General features: G+C 34.8%; 1 protein-coding gene across 1 annotated transcript in view; it reads left to right on the forward strand.

Annotated features, from left to right (window-relative positions):
* Positions 1–205: 205 nt before the first annotated feature.
* Positions 206–22532, forward strand: part of LOC145266648 (uncharacterized) — a 38422-nt gene continuing 16095 nt past the window's right edge. Inside the window, exons 1-5 of the mRNA XM_080122574.1 lie at positions 206–302; positions 838–1072; positions 4525–4615; positions 7689–7788; positions 13784–13945. Coding sequence (XP_079978700.1) covers positions 206–302; positions 838–1072; positions 4525–4615; positions 7689–7788; positions 13784–13945 — 685 coding nt within the window. The remainder of the gene's footprint in view (positions 303–837; positions 1073–4524; positions 4616–7688; positions 7789–13783; positions 13946–22532) is intronic.

Here is a 22532-nt window from a genome sequence, read left to right on the forward strand (position 1 = left end):
CGGTGTTTTGGTACAACATCTCACCGAAAACCAGACAAGATGAGACAACTGTGTCTCATAGAGCCATCTTTGCATATAAGTGGCGGCATCTGTGCAACAAAATGGCAGGAATTGAGGGTGAATAAGCTACCATTAAAGTGGGTGAGGAGGTGTGAGTGAAGCCCCCCAATGCAAAATGTACCACTCGCTGGGGAAGGGGGGCGTAATGGGAACGCAGTCAAAGAAAAACGTGATGGTGCATGGCGTTCCCTGGCATATCCTAGACCTGCGTCGTTTGACCCTGCCAGTGTGCAGTGATGGCAGTGAAGAGGAAGAAGTCGAGATCCACCGAGAAGCTAACGATGCATCCTAATTCGGAAGTAATTAAAGTGATAGAAAGAAAATTTGAAACATTGTTTGGATTCTTCGGACTAATGTTCTCAACTTAATCGCTATTTTCACAATAGTTCAGTCCATGTAACCTCCGAATATTTTAGAATTTACACAGAATTTCTAACAGAACTTTTATTTGATTCACAGGGCTCTTGTTCAATAAGCCATGATCAGGTAGAAACCATAAGTAATTCGCCATTGCATTTTCATAAAAATGGATAAAATAAAGAGTTCCATTCAAAATTCCGTGCATATTCTCGTTAGACAAAAAGATTCTCGAGTCCGACAAAAAAATCCAGAGTTCAACAAAATACACATGAAGAAGGTTGGAGGTTACATCAACCGAAACATTGTGGAAATGACACTCAAAATGAGAACAGAAGTCCGAAGAATCCAGATAATATGAATAATCAATCCTGATTTAATTTTTTTTTTTTAAATATTGATTTTATTTTTTTATTTTAGATGTAGATCCCTATTCACTTCAAATCCATGTTTCCTTCACGTATGCTCTGGCAAGCGTATTATGTGATAAACCTTCAGTGCTGGATGACGTCAGTACTAAAGTAAAGGAAATCACCAACAAGTACATCAGTAATTACATAGGATTCTGTCACGGCAGTTGTTCAAGTATCCAGTATAATCCTACATGCGATAACACGAAATACATTGCGATGGTTATTATCATTCCACATACAGCGTAAGTATAGCAATTAATCTGGGTATTAATTAATAAATCCACCCTATAATTAATATTAATTCAAAAAGGTACTTCTGAAGTGTAATACAATTTCAAACAAATGCATTTCAGTTAAAAACACAATTACGTACTTGCGTGGCATGCCGAAATTAGCATAAATTAAAAAAAGTTGCGAAAAATGATCGAATGGAAAAATAATTAAAATAAAATAAGTATAAATTAAAAAATCAAGTAGAAAAATAATAGCAAGTAAAAAAATGAAAGCCTTAATTAGATTTTGTCATTTTACGTTTATCAACAAAAATAATTTCGATGTTTGTGTAGATTGGTGAGCTTTAAAACAAACACATTTTAGGTGAAAACATTAACACATATTCATGAAATTGAGATTTTTTTTAATTACGAAAAATGATCCAGTAGAAAAATAATTACTAAAAAAATGTTTTTTCTAATTATAGAGTTTTATCGCATGTTTTAATGTGGAAGAATTCTTAAAATTTACGAGAGGTAACTGCGATCTATCATTTTATCTTATCTCCCTTCCTTTCTCTGCATTCAATGAGAATCCAACATTTCAAAAGAGAAAATGTTGGGCAGCCAATATCTATGATTTTTTGTAAAAATAAAATAGATCTAGTACATCTACTTAGTCATTTTTTGTAATTTTTACTACATATGACATAAAACATAAGTATACAATAGCGTTTTCTAATTGAAATGCATGTGTTTTAAATCTCATTATTTTACACAAGCACAAAAATATGTATAAAATCATTTATGTACAAAATTAATAATGGTCAAAATCAAATACTAGCAGGACCTGTGGAAATTCAATTGTTGTATCCTTTATTTGTTGTATATTATTGTCATGCTTAAAAAATCGATTCTGATGACGTCCGGATTGAAGGTGTGTAAGTTGATGAGTAGATATTTTAGTGTAGGTGAATGGGTACGAGTAGAAGCAACTTTATCCATGTATAAAACAAATACATTTGATAGAGTGTATTCGAGAATAACAAGGCATCAGAGGTTGATGGGTGAGGTCAGAGAAGGCAAGATTCAGAGTAATATTGTGTATTGTTGAGCTGGAGCATCTACCAGTATTATTTCACCTTTAGAAAAAGTCAAAAAAGAGTCTCAAATGTAATAGATTCTGCACTATCAACCAAGGATATTGTGTCCCTTTGTTTTGATGCTTCCTTGACATACATACTCCTGATGAACCTGATAAGCAACACACTCCCATCCCTTTATTGTTGAGATCTTTAGATACCGGAAAGCCTTCTAATCTAATACCTTTCCCCCTCGGACAGCTCGACTTTGGAATTCCCTCTTTGTTTCCTGCTTCCATGATTGTATTAACCTTCAAAATATGATGTGAATCGACATCTTGCTGCTCAACTTCGTTCAGTCCCCTGTTAAACATGGCCCCAGATAGTAGCGTCTTGCATTCTAAGTGGCAACATTCCTTGTTTGGTTTGAAAATGAGTAAAAAAGTGGAGCCCAACGGATTTGATATCATATGGCACCAAAATGGCGAACAACGATTGTAAAAAGACCAGTTTCGCATTTTGACATAGCTTATCAATGAAATAATGCTTTAAATATAAAATAACTGTTGAATCTCGCATGTGGTCATAAGCATTGATATCTCTTTACCTATCTATCTGGCTCTCAAATAATTACCTCAGGTTAAAATTCTATCCGTCTCATACTTACTTAATGCGTTAATGTGCATTAGGTGTAAATTATAATCGTAACTTCTTTAATATTTCTTCTTAATAAACCTCCATTTCTGAAATCATGTCTTCCGCCAATTGTTTTTACATGAATTAAATAAGAAGATATGAAGCAGTGACAAAATGATGACATATTTCGACAAAGAAATAAATGACAACTCAATAAAGAATTAAATAACAAAATTTACATTTTTCTGTTTACTGACCTATTTTTCCAACTTCATATGAGTTGTGTGGCGAATGGATTGCGAAGTTATTCCTACAAACACGAAAAAGAAAATGGTTCGAATTGCTATACTCTTTCTGTTCTAAATTTATGTGTTCATACGACTGATTACATCTAATATGTATATAACAAATGTATAAATACGTGTATGAACGTCTTGCATTTAAAATGTTCCACTAGTTGTATGTATGTGTGGATGTTTCACATATAATTCTATTCACATCGTAACAAACAAACGTACATGGGACAGTCTTTCATAACAACGAATGACATCTTAGTCTGCATGGTCCGCATGAAAACATACTCTTTTTATAGGGACTAATAGGTCGCTCACGCTTCTGTTTTTTTTTCTTAGTCCTAAAACAAATGTCTCTTTTCGAAGAAACGCCAAATACCAACTTCATTTCACATAAACTTTATTCTTGACTCTCCATCAGAGCTGCAAGACATTGTAAGTTCTACATCATGTTACGGTCTTGTTTTCTTCAGCTTCCAAACACGGAGACGATATCTTCCGTTCTAACTTTTCTAACTTTCCCAATCTGACTCCAGACTCTAACTAACAACTGTATATATCTCAAAATCTATCCCCATTCATTATATCATTGATACACGGAGCATTAAGATCACCTGATGTTTTTACATAATTTATAATGTTTATGTGTTAACATTACACATTTCTACTGTAAATATTTTAAATGTAAATTACCTAATTCGCCTCGATACATATTTTCGAAACACTCTTTTTCAAAACATCAGTAACAATGATAATTATAATCGTTTAGGTTAGTTGGCATCTCCGCACAGAGTTCTATATAATATTTCTTCGTTTCATCTTAATTCATTTGAATTGAATCCCCTGTCTTTGTTACTTCCAAAAATAAGTAAGTTTCACGGAGAAGTGTTTAAGAATTTTTAATCAATGAAAATCATTTCAAACTCCCAAAAGTAACACATCTATGTGAAAGTAATAAGCCAGTGCAAACTAAGACCTGTTTAACAATATCAGTTTTTCTCCAGACTTCACTAGCAAGCCACATGCAGAAAACCCAAGAACGTCTGATAATCCTCTCCCGTGCTTTTGGACCTGGGCAGTCAGAAAAGACTTAATGACTCACATACTAGCTTTCTTCAGTTGCTAATTAGTGATCCTTTTATTCTCTCATATTTCATTAATTGCTTGTTTAATATGAATGCATGCCCTGCTTATATGTCTTATTTTCTTCCTCTGTCGTAAGATTATTTTATACCTAATTTTATATAAAATGTCAGTGTAGTTCTTGACAATACCCAAAGAAGGTGTCATTGTTCAAAATGGCCAGAGACCACATCACAATTTTTAAAACTATTTTCTCACACTTGTGACTTTGATATTTCTCGTGGCATTTGTCAGCAATAGCATGGAATATGAGTTTAACAGTATGCATGTATTTTTCTGCTTTTTATATGCGACTGATTGATTTTTTTTATTTTTTTATATTTTAAAGAACGACGATAAAAAGAAAAAGTGATGGCGTCGACGTTTCTACAGATGAGGAAATAAAAAAGATTGTATTGCTCCAAAATGTCTACAAGACAGTAAGTAAACATGCTATTGCACTAACAGATCTTCTGTAACATTTCCTTTATTTCTTGGGTTCACGTCGCTTTAATGACAAAAGGTAGATAAAAGCATTATACATCGTCAGAGATCTAGGCCTTTTTGTTTAGAAACCATAAAACATCATAATATATTGAATCAATTTTAATAGTCAATCCTAATCAGTTTTTCATTTGTTGTCATAAATAGGGGTTGATAAGATTTTGCTCGCGAACTGGGATGTACTCTTTCTACTCTTATTCTATCCATAGACACAAGAACAAAGATTTATAAGATACATTTTATTCATATACGTCAGTTGTCAATTGTATTACAACCGTTTGTATTGACAATAATTCATGATGTAATCAAGGAAAATAACATGTACACGGAATCAAAGATGGTGTCAGGTTCTTTAACTTTGTTCAGAGATAAATTTTCTTTTAATTTGTTTCACATTTCCCTGCAAAATTTAACTTTTTTTTAATGTAAGTCATAGTTATCTTAAATTGTATTTTAGAAAATTTATTTTCTATAAATGTAAAATAATAAACACCTTACTAATAACATCGTAGGGGATGTTCGGAATAATTTTTATGCCTCACAATCGACATTCAAAACTGATTATAACTTAACCGGAAATTATTATCTAATAGGGACGTTATCAAAATTCATGGTTGTCATGGCCGAGTTATTAAAGCAAATCTATTTCGGTTCCCAGTTTCGAATCCGGACAGCAACGATAATTTTATTAAAAAAAAAAATGTTTACCTTTCGGGAAGTGTCATGGAGCTTTGTTCGACTCTAACTACTGAGCTGAGCGTCGCCGGTTGTCGTAAAGAACCCACTTTTCATTGCAAGTCACAGCCCGAGAAACGAGTCGTTCTTTTTGGGTAAAAGAAGAGAAGATGACATTTCATAACAATGTTAGATTTGGTTGTCGTTCAATTTGTCAGGCAACCATTTATGAAGTCTTTTTGTCTTTCCAATCTCTCTCAGGTGGTTGGAAATCGTCGTATACATTACGTCTGATTCAGAAGGAAGTTGTGCGTGGATTGACCTCGTCTAAGGCTCTTGATTGATAGTTGTCAGCATCCGATAGTCGATCACTGCGCTCATCTCCTTCAAGACTCTCGTCGCCACCGCCACGAAATTTCTTAAACCACTATTGTGCTCTGTGTTCGGTCGTGGTGCCTGTGCCTAACGCTTCGTTAATATAGCAAGCTGTTTCAGCAGCTTTTCGGCTTAGCTTGAATTGAAATAAGAAAATTGTGCGAATTTGCTTTTTTCCCCCCATTTTTTATTCAACGTTCTGAAAAGAAGACATAATTGTTTTTAAACGATTGTAATTTAACCGATTAGATAGAGCAAAAACACTCTTTAAAATTATATACAAATTAAAGGTATGGTAACGAAAAAAATTTTGAAAATACATCGTTTGAAATCGAAATTAAAAATTCCGCAAGATCTTTTTTCTTAATCTAATGTGTGTGTGTGTGTGTGTGTGTGTGTGTGTGTGTGAGTATATATATATATATATATATATATATATATATATATATATATATATATGTATATATATATATATATATATATAACAATTTGCTCTCTTTATCTAATATATAAAAGGCTACATGTCTCTCTGCCTGTCTGTCTCCCTGGTCGCTCACTAGTCTTTTTTCATCTATATAAGGGCAATAACTCTTACTTCCTTTATAAGAATTCTCCCACCTTTAGCTTTTAATAGCTATAACAAGACTTATAAAAATATCGAGTACAATTATAAAAATATTGATTATAGCTTTAAATATATTGATTATATTTATTAAAATATTGATTACAATTATAAATGCAGTGATTGTAAGTATATTAAATATATTGATTATAATTATAAAAATATCGGTTACAATAAAAATCTTAATTACAATAATCAAATTGTTGATTATAATCATTAAAGGATTAATTAGAATTATAAAAATATTGATTACACTTATAACAATATATAGTACAATAATTAAACTATTGATTACAATTATAAAAATATTGATTACAATTATAAAAATATTGATTATAATAACAAAAAGATTGATTACAATTATAAACATATTGATTACAATTATAAAACTTGATTATAATTATAAAAATATAGATGATAATAAAAAATATTGATTATAATATAAAAATATTAATTACAATGATAAATATATTGCTTGTAATGTAATAAAACTATTGATTATAATTAGGGTGAAAATATTCTATATAATTATAATAAAAATATTGCCTATAAATATAATAAAATATTGATTATAAGTATAATAAAAATATTAATTAAAATTATAATAACAATCTTCATTATAGTTATTATAATAATATTGATCATACTTGTGATAATGAAAATTATAATAGTAATAATAATTATTATAACTATAATAATTATTTTTATTCTAATTATAATAAAAATATTGATCATGAGTAGTATGAAAATATTTATTATAATAATATTTATTACAATTACGATATAAATAATGATTATTAATAAAATAACATTGTATTATAACTTAAATAATAATATTTATTATAATTATAATAAAATATTTAATCTAATAGTAATGAAATGTTCATTATACTTATAACATAATAAAAATAGAGATATTAATTTAAATTGTGAAAATATTTTTATTATTAAAATTACAATAAAATTATAAGAATTTTAAGCAAAATTCAAATTAAAATATTGATAATAATAATAATAATAATAATAATAATATTTATAATAACAATAATATAGTGTACATAATAATAATTATACTGATTGTAATTTTAATTAAATTATTGATTAAAATTATAATTAAATATTGATTAAAATTATAATAACACTATTAAATATAATTATTATGAAATAGAAGGAAGAGAAACATCATTTAGTTCCAACCACCTCATAACCAGATGCTAAAAACTAAATTTGTTAAGAAAGTTTGACTTTGATAACAAGATGAATATCACGTTTTACTAAATGTATTTTAATGAAATCTATTTCTTTTTTACGGCGTTTCTTCTTTTTTAATTTGAAAGATTGAACAACAAACATTAGGAAAATTGGAAACGGACAGCATCAATGTGATTACTATACCAATGTGTCAATTTGGTTACGCACTTGTCAACAATATATGTGGTAAGTTAAATTCTTCTTCGTAAAAAAAGAGGCTGGTGGGAGTTTGACTGATGCAGTGATGGCATCCATGTACTCTATTACCATACAATTTCTCCTTCCGAAAATCTAAGTAGAACTAAACAAAACTAATCATTTACAATAGTTACTGCGTTTGGATAGTTTTCCCCTATTCTATTATTATTTCTATGAAAGATATTCGTTTCAATCACAAATGAAAAACTTCTTTATACATATGTAGAGGGGGTTTATACGTGGATCTCTTTTTTCTTTTTGTTGTTGTCGTTTCGACTAGTCGTTGCTATAGTAATAAGCTTATTTTCATGAAGACAGATCGCCCCACACGGAGACGTTTGCTGTGAGTTTTCTTCAAGGTTTTATTTGGAGACAATTGATTCAGGAGAGATAGACTAATATTCTCTTAGCTAATTATTTACTTTTTTTTATTGAACTTTCCAACTTAGCTGAAATGAGTGACCACACATGGACAGAGACCTCGAGATAACATTCTGCTTCGTTTATCAAACTTTTATATTATTGACAGTGTTTCATTCGCAGTTTCTACGGAGAGATTAATTTGAAAAACGTTGTTTCTCTCCACTAAAAAGACATGACACCATACATCATTGCTTGAATCTGTTTTGTCTATCATTTGGTCCGTTGACTCCTGCCTCTATTTTATGTCACCAATCTCTGGGAACGATTCAGTTTTGCAAATTTAGGTTATCATGACATGTACTGAGAGTGACCCGTGTTAAAATTCATACCAACTAACGTAATCGCCATTGATGTATGGTCCCTAATATGTAGCATTTTACTAAACTCTTATCTTTGGTTCCTCCTTATAAAATATTCAAAGCAAGAGCTCGTCTTCTACAACAAATTAAAAGAATTATATATATATATATATATATATATATATATATATATATATATATATATATATATATATATATATATAAAATGAAAATTACAATTGAATTTACCAAAATGATCCAAGATGGTAAAATTAAAGTAAATTATAAATATTAAAGAATTAATATTTATAAAATTATCTCAGCCAGATATAAAAGCTCGATAATACCAAATAGGAAATAGAGCTTATAATACGAGCAAACAGTTAATGAAATATGTTAAAAAACACTTTGAAATGAGTTAAAAACATATTTAATCTGAAAAGGAAACACTAGATAAATGGATAGTCCTTAATCCGCGGAGTTTCGAAGAAATACTCTCCTTCTCATCAGAGGGTAGGAATTAGCAAAATGCGGGATCGGATTTTGCACGCAGAAGTATTTGATGAAACAACAAATAAGTCAAAGTTAAGCAGAGGGAATATGGTAAAGAAAAAGGTGATTACACATTAATGGATAGTTTGGTGGAAGATAAAAAATCCAGTGACGGTGAAATCCAAATGTAAAACTTCAAGAAAGTTAAAAGAATTTCCATTTGTACAAGTAAAATCCAAGGAAATCCCGTAATTGGAAGAAGATGGTCCATAATAATCCAAAGGCAGAAATCCATGGAATAATTCACAAAAATGTGTACAAGGAAAAAATAATATTAATAAAAGAAAAATAAGATGTGCTTTTCACTCTACTTCCGAGACATAACTATAAATAAAAAAATCTGGGAAGAGAAAGGAGAGAAAAAAATAATGATGAAGTTAAGTATGAAATATAAAATAAAGGGAAACAAAAGTCAAACTAACCCAGACAGAAAATGTTAAAGGCGCGAAAATATATATAGGGCAAAATAATATAGGTCAACTGAAATGTACAGGTCATCACTTAAAAAAATGTCAAGCAAGTGTTTGTAAAATCACTTCACGATTGAGTTACTGAATAATTACCATTTTATTATCAAAGCACAACATTGCCCGGTCGTACAATATGCATCAATATTATATTTTAATTCATACAGAAACTGAGACAAATGCATGTGAGTATTATGTTATTTCTAAACAGGTCATTTTATGTAAGTAAAAATAAATACTCGAGCTGAAATCGAAACCAAAAACTAAAGACAGTGAGCCAAGTACGATAACAATTAGGCCAGCTTGACACTTTCATGAAAAAATGTTTTCAAACTTACTTATTCTTAACATAAGGAATCTGTCATGTGAACCATTTATGCATGCACATTCGTGAAACAGTTGCCAAACGGATAAAAATCCGATGACCCCCCCCCCATGTACTAATTTTTCAGTTTTGACCCCTTAGTAGCCCTTCTTTCATTATGAAAACCGATTAAAAAGTTTTTCACGTGTCTGACTGCCTATATACCAAATTTTAAGTCTGTTGATTGAAAATTTGTTGAATATAAAGGTTTAGAATTGTCATCATCACACACACATTCTCACATTATTTTTATTATTATACTAGTAGTTCAGCCCGGCTTTGCTCGAGCCCTATATACTGTCCATGTGTATATGTGTATATGTATTAAAAAGTTTGACTCATGTCCAGGTAACTTACATCTCAAATGTCAAGTGTTTATACCCAAAATTGGCGGAGGAGTTTGGTAGACACTGCAATGGTCAACTCTTTAAACGTTGACCTCTTAGCAGCCAAATTTTAGCCCATAAACTGATTAAAAAGCTTTATTTTATGTTTACACCCAAAATTGGCTGAATAGTTTGCTAGACAAAGCAAAGGCATAATCCTTGGAACTTTGACCCCCTAGGATTCCAGATTTTTCGGCCACACACCAATTAAAAAGTTGTCCTATGTCTAAATACACTTTATGTAAAATTTCAAATGTTTAGACCAAAAATTAGCTGTGTTATTTCGTAGAGACCGAAGAGGTCAAATGGTTTTTTAACTTTAAACTCAATTTGGCCCCTTAACATTTATTGCTTTGAGCTCAAATCCAATTAAAAAGTTTGATCCATGTCTAAGGAACTTACATCTAAAAATTAAAGTGTTTAGACCCAAAATTGGCACAGGAGTTTGGTAGAGATTTCAAAGGTCAAATCATCGAACTTTGACAGCGAAATTTCTGGCCGAAAACTGATTTAAAAGATTTTCCCAAATCTCAAAAACCTTTATGTCAAATCTCAAGTGTGTAGACTGAAAATTGACAAAGTAGTTTGGTAGGGAAATGTACACACACAGACACACGGACACACAGAGACAATTTCACTTTTACACACACACACACACACACACACACAAACACACACACATATATGTATATATATATATATATATATATATATATATATATATATATATATATATATATATATTCTAACATTGATATGATAATATCTATATTTAAAATTAATTGTGAAATTAAGATAATCCTTGATGAGCGGATATCAGTGTTTTTGATTGAAAAGTCGTTCTTAAAAGAAAAAAGTTTAGTTCCAAGCAAAAAAGAATGGAAGCATAAATCTTGTTAAAAAAGATTTTCAAGCAAATAATTAATTCACTTTGCCATCAGCACAGATGTAATAATCCTCTCATTCTGACATGGGAACCCTAGATAATTTTACAAGATTCAGTATATTTTATAAAGCCATTCTGGCATCTGATTGGTTCATTCTTATCACACATGGTTATAAATAGAATCGCCCAAATCTATGAAGGCATATCATCACCCAATTTTTATTGAGTCAGGGTGGGTCTCCTTCTTGAAGATCAGGACAGAAATACTAGTCTAGGATATTGACAATCAGTCCAGTAGGTGATGGCCTATGTAACTAACACAGTATCTGTCGGACTAACGTATGCCATCTGGGTAGTGCTAAAGAGGTTCACCCCTTCCAGGCCTTGCAATCCAGTTTTTCGGTGGAGTAAGTTTATTGCTTACTGCCTGGGGTTGTCTAGGCAAGTTTTTTTTAGTTCAGTTCTCATTCTTTCAGGCACTGACTTGACACTCCTTATCTTCCTTCCTTGTGTCACATCTTGCTGTGGGAAGAAAGTAAAATCTACTCTTACACATAGCAATTAAATATTACAAATATTAACCTTTTTGAGATGGCTAAGCAGCATTAACTAATGTGGCCACTTAAAATGAAGTTGGTTTGGAATAATGTAGTCAAAATGAAACCTATATACCAAAATAAGGTGTTAGGTATGTTTGTAAATTATATTGTTTTGCTTTTTGCCTGAATAATTTTTAAATTGACATTATAGTTTCATCTTCTATGGAAGAAACAGTGTGTCAGAAAACCACCTATGGTGGTCGAATTTTACATTAATAACGATTATAATAGAGTTGAGTTAGAACTTTTATTATGTGAATAATTCCGGACAATTTTCGATTGCTTTGCTGATTCCATTTTTTCCAAGTCGATGACGCAACACAACATAAGGAAAAATTGCTTCAGCTAGCGGATCTGGGATTGATAATAATATTTGATAATAATTGTCTTGCTAATAAAATAAGGTTTTTCGAGAGAATAGTAGTGAAACGTTGTTTATCTTACAATCGAGGACAGTACCTGACCCTGAGGTCATCTTCCTAAAGCCTTCTCCACATGAGAAACACCTCAAAAGAAAATTACTTCGATGAGCGATTATGTATGGTTGGTACTGGATCAATCAAAAGAGAAGAAAATATAATGCAGCGATCACCAATTGGCTAGAATGGACATGAGAGTTCCAGTTTCCAAACCGTCACCTCCTTATATAAACTTATATACGCTTATGTATGAGGATTTTAAAGAAATCAAAGTTGAATCTCGAGGATTAGAAAAGTCTCAAGCCCCCTGACAGCTGAGCAATGTGCCACTGTTAAATATCGCTCCTCATCTGTTGATCCTCTAGCGAGCCGGAAGACTCTGGTTGAGTACGCCTGTCATATTATGGTTCTTACACAAAAATAGATTCGTTTCCCACGTTTGCAGACAGAGATAAAACTAAGGTTTTCAGATGAGTCTCTTTGTGGAAGCTGTTTAAAGAAAACATCTATAAATATAAAAGCGAAGATGTATGTATGTATGTGTATTAGCTTTTTCTGTGTGTCTACAAAAGGCTTCTTTCAGAGAAGCGGTCGGTCGGTTCACAACTTTTTAAAACTTTTTATATCACATATAAATCATAATATCTCACACTAAACAACGAAGCTCGCCTGTCTATTTAATTTGCTCGATTGCGGGAAGATAAATATTCAATATTTGTCGCTCGCCGCATGTGGGTAAGTCTTTTTCCTATAACATCTTGGGGGGAAAAAAGAGTTCAGCAGTAAATGAAATCTCGCATTCAAACTTGACCTCATTAACTCATTAAGTAATTAAATAAATTCAAACGTGTTTCCGTAAGCATGTCGCGGTGGGGCAATGGTTAACGTTGCACTTTTTTTTCTTTTTTTTTCACAATTTTGCCTCAACGGTTCGGGTTCGATCCTCATACTTACTTTTTTTAACCCCCCCACACACACCTCCAAACAACTGGTCAACGCCGGGTACCCCTCGCTAGTGTCTAATAAATGTAAAAATAATCTAAGCACAATGTTGCCTCAGTGTCTATGTCTATGTGCTGCTAGAAACAATTCATAGTATTGACGCTATCGCTGACAGAATCCCTCCCTCTACTACCGTATAAGTAGGCTTATGGTAACCACATTAAAACAAGAAGGACGAACTCACTTATTTGTGACATGGTGATTGTGCCACCACTATAAAGGTTTACAATGCATGAAAATGGTATTTTTTGAAGTGATCGATTACGTTACCCATGGACTCCCGAGAAAGAGAGTGAAGAAACCTGAAGTGACCAACCACCTTTGTCTCCATGTAGACAATTAAGGCGAAGCTATCGTGTTAGGAGAACTGTTTTGGGTGACCAGAATAGCTGTTAAACTTTCTTGGGCGTTCTGTGATCGGAAACGCCTAAAACGAACTCATATACCGGCGAACCTCACTACTGTAAGTCGTCGACCGATTATAAGTGTAAAACATAAAAGATGATTTGTTGGTAAATTAGAATCATTTTGTTTTTTTTTAGAACGTTAATTCTTCTGACCTTTGGTTTTTCTACTTTCTTTTCAGTACAATGTGGTCCTGGTACTTACTACAATGAAAGAACACTTAATTGTTCCTACTGCCCTGTCGGACATTACCAGAGCAAGAGCGGTCAAGCAAGTTGTGAGCAATGCCCAAACACTAAAACAACCCAAGAAGTCGGAACTCAAAAATTTGACGATTGTTATGGTAAGTTGGAACGTTCTACACATAACTAGTACATATTACCCTTTTTAGTCTTATCATATATCATATGTATCGATAATTACAATTATAGTCAATAGAACCTCTACAAAAGTTCATCCATTAATTCAAAAAAAATTTGAGCCGATTATAACATTTTCAATAACAAAATAACAAAAGAAAATTTTCAATAACAAAATAACAAAAAAAATTTTTTTTAATTAAAAAAATGAAAGCAGTAATCCCCCCCACCAACCTCCACCATATCCTTTAAGTACTCAGAATAAAATCAGTTAGGTCTGCTAGTTTTTCCTTCTTTTTCGATATGACCTCAAGAAGGACAGGTCAGACTCTCCAGACCCAAAGCTAAGTTAATCAATTTTTCTATCTATAAGTTTTGAAATCTATTTTGTCTTAATACCGCTAACATTTGTGTATTGCAAATATATATATATGTTTTTTTCTTATTGCAGCTTTGACTTAAACTCGAAACATCTTAACTTTACGTATCTTGTTGTTTTGCTTTTTCTTTTTTTTTTTTTGTTTTTTTTTTTTTTCTTTTTTTGTTCTTAAATCTTTTTGGTCAAATATGCCTAGTATTACTCTAAACCAGTCTTTAATGAGGTCCTCAAATCTAAATTAATACAAAATAACCCGACTTCACAAGATTTTAATTATAAGGTAAAGCTTAAACATTCTAACTCGAAGTAGATAAAGCCAAAAACATCCACGCATTAATATGGGAGGGGAGATCTTCAAACATCGTCCTAAATTGGTAATGGAGCAATGGACTTATGAAATAGATATTTATAAGTCCCTCTTACCTATTTTATTAATGGAGAGTAGATAATGCACAGTGGATGTGTTATCGGCAGCTCCAGTAACTCCGCTTCTCCTTTTTTATCCCTCAGTCCTCATTCCTATTGAGTGATTTTTCTGACAAAGGGTGAAGAAAAAGCTGCTTTCCAGATCGGTAGTACTTCGTAACAGTAGTCTGAGATGTCGGAAATGTTTCTGTTTCTATGTCTATCCTTGTGGTCATGTCACCAGTAAGGGTGCTGGAGATAAACATTCCATTTGGGCTGACGTTATCCGCTTGATAGTCAGGGACCCGAACCTTGGATTAACCACTAAGGAGGCTGTCCTATCAGCAGGTGCAAAGTACTGGGGCTGCTTTGGTGAATGGATTCTGGACCATGCAATAGTCTCTGGTGGGACATCTCGATGCCATAATAGTGGGTAATTGTTACGGTTTTACCTTATCATGTGCTACAAAAAATTTCCTGTTTTTCTCTCTTACTTTCCCTTTCCATCCTGCTCTAACCAAGTATGCCGACCTGTTCCACAAATCTCAAAACCTCAACATGAAATATCTCCAGAAAAAAAACAGGAATAAACCTAGAACCCCATCCTTCAACATAGACCCCTTACTACTATGTCTCCTTCTCCAACATCAGGGGTCTACATTCCAACCTTCCAGAGGTTGAAACCCAATTACAGGAGACAAAACCGGACATAGTCTTTCTAAGCGAAACTGGAATAGGGCCGACCATTTCCCTAGATGAGTTCATAATTAAAAGAATACTCTAACTTAACATCTAAATCTGACCCCCAAGATTGCCATGGACATGGAATATGTGTCGCAGAGATATCTCCAGAGAAACCCTTAATTTACCTTATATGTGCTTCTGGATTGCATTTGCTTACACCACCGCATTTATATTTGCCCTCTATCGCCCCCACAACAACGGAGTTACTATCTTTAAGAGTATATCTGAGAAAATTGACCATATTCTGTCTGCTCATCCCTCGGCTAACATTCACATTTGCGGTGACTTCAATGTCCATAACGTGGAATGGCTGACCAACTCAAATAAGGCAGATGATGAGGGGAGGTTTTGTCATGATTTTACCATTGCCTATGACCTCACTCAGATTGTTTGCGAGCCCACCCATGTGCCCGATACTACTGGTCAGTATGCAAGCCTTCTAGACCTTTTTCTCTCAACTTCCCCTGAACCATGTTCATGTTCCGTTCTATCTCCTCTGGGATCATCCGGCTACTCCGTTGTATCAGTTAAGATAAAAATGAAATGTATTAAGTCTTCAGACGTACCTCTCCACCGTACTGTATACCAATACAGTATAGCTGACTGGGATAGCTTCTGTACATTCATATCTACCTCTGCATTTCATGTTTAAAAAGGATGTGCCCTCTGTAGTGTCAGACCTAGTGGAATGGTTAATTGTAGGCATAGACCGATTCATACAATCCAAAATTTCCAACAAAAACCTAACAGCCAGCCATGGTTTTCCCCAGAATGTGCTGCTGCCATCGCGCACGGAAATCATTTTTTTCAACATAATAGATGCACTGAGACTAAAGCTGCTTTCAGGACCACCAGCAATCACTGTAAAAGAGTAATAAAATATGCAAGACAGCTATATGCTCAGTCCGTTAAATCCAAAGTAGCTAAGCAGTGGCTTGGTTCCCACCAGTTTTGGCAAATAACAAATAGGATCCTGAACAGAAGCGTGCGTTCTACCCCAACCATTATCAATGGACCAGAGGTCATCTCGTCAGCATCAAACAAGGCCAAACTATTGGCCAAGAACTTTGCAGCTAATTCTACCCTATGGGACGATGGCCATCAACTTCCCGTATTTCCTCCTATACCACACAACACGCAAGGTTGTGTGAAACTGTGCGAAAAAGAATGTCCTTTTTTCGTTAACACTTTGTTTGTCGTGCTTAGCAAAATCGTTTTTTTTCTTCTCCGACGTGCAGTCCGTCAACCAGTGAAAAGTTTATTTTAATCGGATTAAAATCCGACGTCTTTGTGTGTGTGTGTGTGTGTGTGTGTGATGTGTGTGTGTGAATACTCGCTTTAGCCAATAAAATAAAATATACTATCATTTACTTTTGCAAGAGTTGTTTTTCAACGTTAACCATAGGACGTATTAGCAAGACATGCTTTTTAGAACGACAATGTTATTTTTCAACATTACTTTTTCATATGGATGGAAAAATGTTGTTTTTTTTGTACTTACTGCCTTGGTCTCGCAATTGTATTTAGTTCTGTTTCAACTTGTAGTTTACGCTTTTAAGAGCTATTTTAAAAGGAAGATAAGGCTTTTTGACGATGTCTTTGTAAAATCTTTTTTTCGGCAAAAATTGTTGTCCCTTTTCGCAGCCTTATTCATACCCTGCTTGTGGATTTTTACGCTCGAATGTTGTTTTTTCCCCCAGCGTAGATAAATGTTTTTTCCCCCCGTTCTTTACTGAACTTTTGAACTTTCGAATTTCCCTCAAGTGTAGGAAAACATTATTTCGAATATCTGCCTGTGTTCTCTTTTCTTGAATCTTTTGGTCGTCAAATGCTGCCTTCCAATTTATTTAGTGTGAATTTGTTTTCCGAATATTCGTCATTCGGTAATTAGCAATTATTATAGATTGATCTGGGAAATTCTTGAACCGTCCTCGTCAGCCAGTTGTGGTAGATCCGTGCTAGAGGTTACAAATGAAAGAAACCAGTAGTGTAAAGTGTATAAAATATCATTGTTAAAAATATCAGTCAGACAGTCTAAAAGAGTCATCTGCTCTTGTTCCAAGAAAATTATGTAGGGATTATCTCCCTTTGTACCTTTCTTTTCTTTCAATGTAAATAAAAGAGAACGTCTCGTTCGGATTTTACTCTAAGCTAACAATCCATGGTTCTGGTTATTTTTTACTATGGGGTATAAAGATTGAAGCAAGCGAGGTATGCACAAGTGTCTAACCGTTTGATAATTTCTCTTTATTGCTTATGGGCCCAGCTACGTCTTGAAGATAATAGAACACACACTGGCGTAGCTGGGGGGGCACACCTGAGGGGGCGGCATTTTGAGAGGGTAAAAATAGAAAGTAGAAAAATAAATAAAAATAAACAAAAGCTAACAAAAAATAAGAAATTTTATACCAAACAGGTTGTAAAAAATTCGAATTTTGGTGGGTATCGGAATCAGAAAAAATGTATCCCTATTTTCTGAGCGTCGGTGGGGGCGGCACTGGGGCGGCATGAGGCGGCATTTTGAGATGGTAAAAGGGGAAAATCGAAAAAAATGCTAACAAATTCATACTTAAAGGGGAACTTTCATATAAATTTTTATCGAATAGGTGCGAAAAGAAAGTTGGATATTTGGGTGTATATACACCGACATCAAAGAGGAAATAACATTAGATGCGAAAGTTTAAATTCATTAATTTTATTACTGTCTAATTCATGAGGCTAAGACTTTGAGAGTATCAAACGTTTGTTTTTGTAGCATACTTTTTATAACTCCTTGTAAACTTTACAATTGTTAGCTGGGGGATCGGACAAAATCACCCCGGCAATCCCCACCATCTACTTAAAACAAAAGGAAAACTGATAAAATCTCAAATGAATAAAAAATATTAAAAATCAGTTTTCATATTTTAATTTTAATTTAATTGAATTTAGGAAAATTAGATACCGTAGAACAAATTTTAGCAAGGTATGAAAATTAAGCAACTACAGAATAAATGTTAACTTAATAATGATGGACCAGTTTTCCTACCTAGCAAAAAATGGACAAATTTTCCATGGGCGAATTTTCCATAGACGAATTTTCCATGGTCGAATTTTCCGGGCACCCAAAAGCCGGGGGGGGGGAATTTTACTACCGCCACGGGCGGCAAAAGGTCTAGCTACGCCACTGAGAACACGTTAAGGGTTTTTTTTAGTCATATAGAATTTTGTTTTAGTGGAAGTTTTGTATTGCTTTTAAATGTACAATGGCGATGGAAACAAATCTTAGTAACTTGGTGCCACTGAATGGTACAAATTATAATACTTGGAAGGTTCAATGTAAAATGGCTTTAATTAAGGATGATTTATGGAACATTGTTAATGAAACGGAAATCGTTCCCAATAAACGAACAGATTCTGCATCGCACGTAAAATATTTATCAAGAAGGGACCGTGCATTAGCGACGATTGTGAAATCGGTGGAAACTTCAGTTTTATATTTACTTGGAGACCCTACCGATCCCGCAGTAGTGTGAAAGAAATTGGCTAATCAGTTTCAAAAGAAGATGTGAACGAACAAGTTAGCATTGAGGAGAAAATTATATTCTCTTACATTAAAAGACGGCGATTCCGTACATGAACACATTAAAACTATGATGGAAATATTTGATGAATTAGCAGTCACTGGCGATTCAATTGATGAGGAGGATAGAGTTGTTCATTTTCTGGCTACTCTCCCAGACTCTTATAATATGTTGGCAACAGCACTCGAAGCAAGCCAGGACGTTCCTAAATGGGTGTTAGTCACTGAATGATTGCTGCATGAGAAAACCAAGATTAAAGAAAGGGAACTAAATGATATCGAATTGAAAGTCATGGCGTCTAAACACCACGTCAACAAACAGTGGCCAAAGTGTTATCACTGTGGGAATAACGGGCACATTAAACGTGACTGTCACTTACTTAATACTAACGGCAATTTCAAGTCGAACCCTCGGAAAAAGAAAGTTTTTTTTTTCACTAAGAAAACACAGGGTGAATCAAGTGACTCTAGTGATTGCGTTGTTGGACTCCGCACACATCATGCGTTATTATCCAAGGATAAAAGGAGCAACTGGATTGTTGACTCCGGAGCAACATGTCACATGTGTCATGATGTTGAGAAATTCATAAAATTCAGAAAATTGGATGTAACAGAGGAAATTACCCTTGGTGACGGATTTTCTGTTGAGGTACTAGGAACAGGAACAATAGAACTGAATGTGATTATATACCAGATGGGAAATGCCAAAAATGCAGGTTATATGATACTTTATATGTTCCTAAATTGTCTTACAATTTATTAAGTGTTTCTAGAGCCATTAAATCGGGGGAAACATGTATTTTTGATGACTTAGTATGTCAAATACTGATAACAGACAAAAAATAGTGGCTACAGGTTCAAACATTGAAGGCATCTTTTATTTAAACTGCAGTGATGTAAATGAAACAACTCATGCAGCGAACTCCTGCTTAGGTAGTATCACAAAAGAGGAGATTTGGCATAGACGTTATGGCCACCTTGGAGAAAAGTGGCAATTTGCCTTGTTTGGGGTGAAAATGTAATAAAAAAATAGTTTACAAAAACTAGTAAAGAACCAGCTCGTAACTTGCCTTGACTATGATGCAACCAAGGATATAAATTTTAGTGAACCTTGCGTGCGCAATCTTCGCTTCATCAACAACTCTGCCAGGGTAGATCCCGTTGTTGTGTGAGGCGTTGTCCGGTATGTCAGCAGAAAACGGGATATCTTTGTTTCCAGAGTTCCTCCCGAAATTTTTTTAATACCGTTTTTAACTAGCCCAACTGAGCGTTCGGCTAGACCATTTGATGCCTGATGATGTGGACTGACAAATTTGTGTCTGATACCATTCCGTTTCATGAACTCTGCAAATTCTGAACTGGTGAAGCATGGACCATTATCACTGACAACAATGTGCGGGAGACCATGAGTAGCAAAACAGCGCCTCAACCTTTCAACTGTAGTGGCTGAAGTAGCTGCACTTGTGGTATAGACATCAACCCATTTTGAGTGTGCATCCGTAATGACAAGCAGGTATTGGCCATTGTAATCGGCATAATCAACGTGAACCCGCTGCCAAGGTTCAGCTGGCCATTCCCAGGGGTGTAGTGGTGCCTTAGCAGGTAGGCTTCTGGAGCACTGGCAAGGGTAACAGTTGTTCACCTTTTTTTCGATGTCAGCATCTATCCCAGGCCACCATACATAGGTCCGGGCGAGGGCCTTAATCTTGACTATGCCAGGGTGGCATTGGTGAAGCTCGTCCAACACTCTCTGTCTGAAATGGTGGGGAATTACCACTCGTTAACCCCACAGCAGGCACCCCCTTTCAACACTTAGTTCGTTTTTACGAGCGTGAAATGGTAAATACGGAGCATCATGTGGGAGATTGCACCCTCCATGTTGTGTGGCTTGAACAACCTTAGAGAGGATGGGGTCTTTGCGTGTATGAGCACAAATGTCAGTCGAGTCAACGGTGGAATTGTCCAGGTGATCCATGAGATGTATAATGCAGCCTGGTGTTGGGACATCTAACGCTTTTGCAGGGGGAGACGACTCATTGCGTCGGCAGTGACGATGTGTGAACCAGGCCTATATTCTATCGTGTAATCGTAAGCACTCATCAACAGTGACCAACGTATTATTCTTGGTGGCAGGGTGTCCAATGTTGGCTTTGTTGGGCTAAAGAGGCTGATAAGTGGCTTATGCTACGGAATGCACGTCCAAATAAGTAGTGATGAAACTTTTGAACCCCAAAGATAATACTCAGTCCCTCCTTGTCCAACTGACTATAATTTTTTTCAGCCGGTGACATTATTCTCGAAGCAAAAGCAACAGGTTTCTCTGAACCGTCGGCAAAGATGTGCGACAAAACAGCTCCGACACCATATTGACTGGCGTCACAGGTCAGTACCAGTTCCTTCTTCGGGTCATAATGAACCAGGACATTTGTGGTCTGCAATGCATCTTTGGCTCGCTGAAAAGCTGTTAATTGGTGGGTGCCCCACGTCCAAGAGACACCTTTCTGCAGTAGATAATAGAGGGGGCCCGACTTATCTGCGACGTTGGGGACGTACCTAGCGTAGAACTAGAATAAGCCCAAGAAAGCCTTAAGTTCGGTCACATTGCGTGGGGCTGGTGCATCCAGGATGGCACGGATCTTTTCTGCTGTAGGGTGAAGGCCTTCGGAGTCAATCCAATGACCTAAGTAGGTTACGAAGGGTGCCATGAACTTACACTTGTCCAGAAGAACGCGGAGACCAGATTCTGAGAGTTTCCCTAACACTCGGTCAAGGGTGCTCAAGTGTTCCGCGTCTGATTATCCTGTAATTAGTATGTCGTCCTGATAGCATACGACATGTGGTTCATTTGCCAACAAATGGTCCATACAACGTTGATAGATACCAGGAGCTGATTTTACTCCAAAACTGAGGCGGTTGAACCTGTAGACACCCCGTGGTGTATTGATTGTAAGGTACTGCTTTGAGTTTTCCTCTAACAGAACCTGCAGGAACGCTGATCTCAAGTCAAGCTTGGTGAATTTCTTTCCCTGCACCAATTTTGCATACAAATCATCAATCCTGGGGATAGGGTACTGGTCGAGATTTGAACATTTGTTTATTGTAGTTTTATTATCTCCACACAACCGTATTGTTTGGTCAGTTTTGACAACTGCTACTATAGTGGCAGCCCATTCTGAGTATTGTACTGGTTCGATAATACCCAGAGACTCTAGTCGGTCCAGCTCCTTGTCAACCTTTTCACGCAATGCAAAGGGCACGTGTCGAGCCTTGCAGAATATGGGCTTTGTTTTCGGGTCAACACTAAGTTTTGCTGTGAAACCCTTCAGTGTGCCCAATTCATCCTTGAAAACATCGGGGTATTTTGCAATAATGTCTTCAACTGCAGGTGTAGCATTTACTGTTTTCAGCTGATGGATGCGTTTCCAGCTGAGTTGCACTACTCGTGACCAGTTTCTACCAAGAAGTGCAGGGCCAGAACCAG

This window comes from Euprymna scolopes, chromosome 41 (genome assembly GCF_053919585.1).
Source record: "Euprymna scolopes isolate OS-2025 chromosome 41, ASM5391958v1, whole genome shotgun sequence".
Classification (NCBI taxonomy): domain Eukaryota; kingdom Metazoa; phylum Mollusca; class Cephalopoda; order Sepiida; family Sepiolidae; genus Euprymna; species Euprymna scolopes.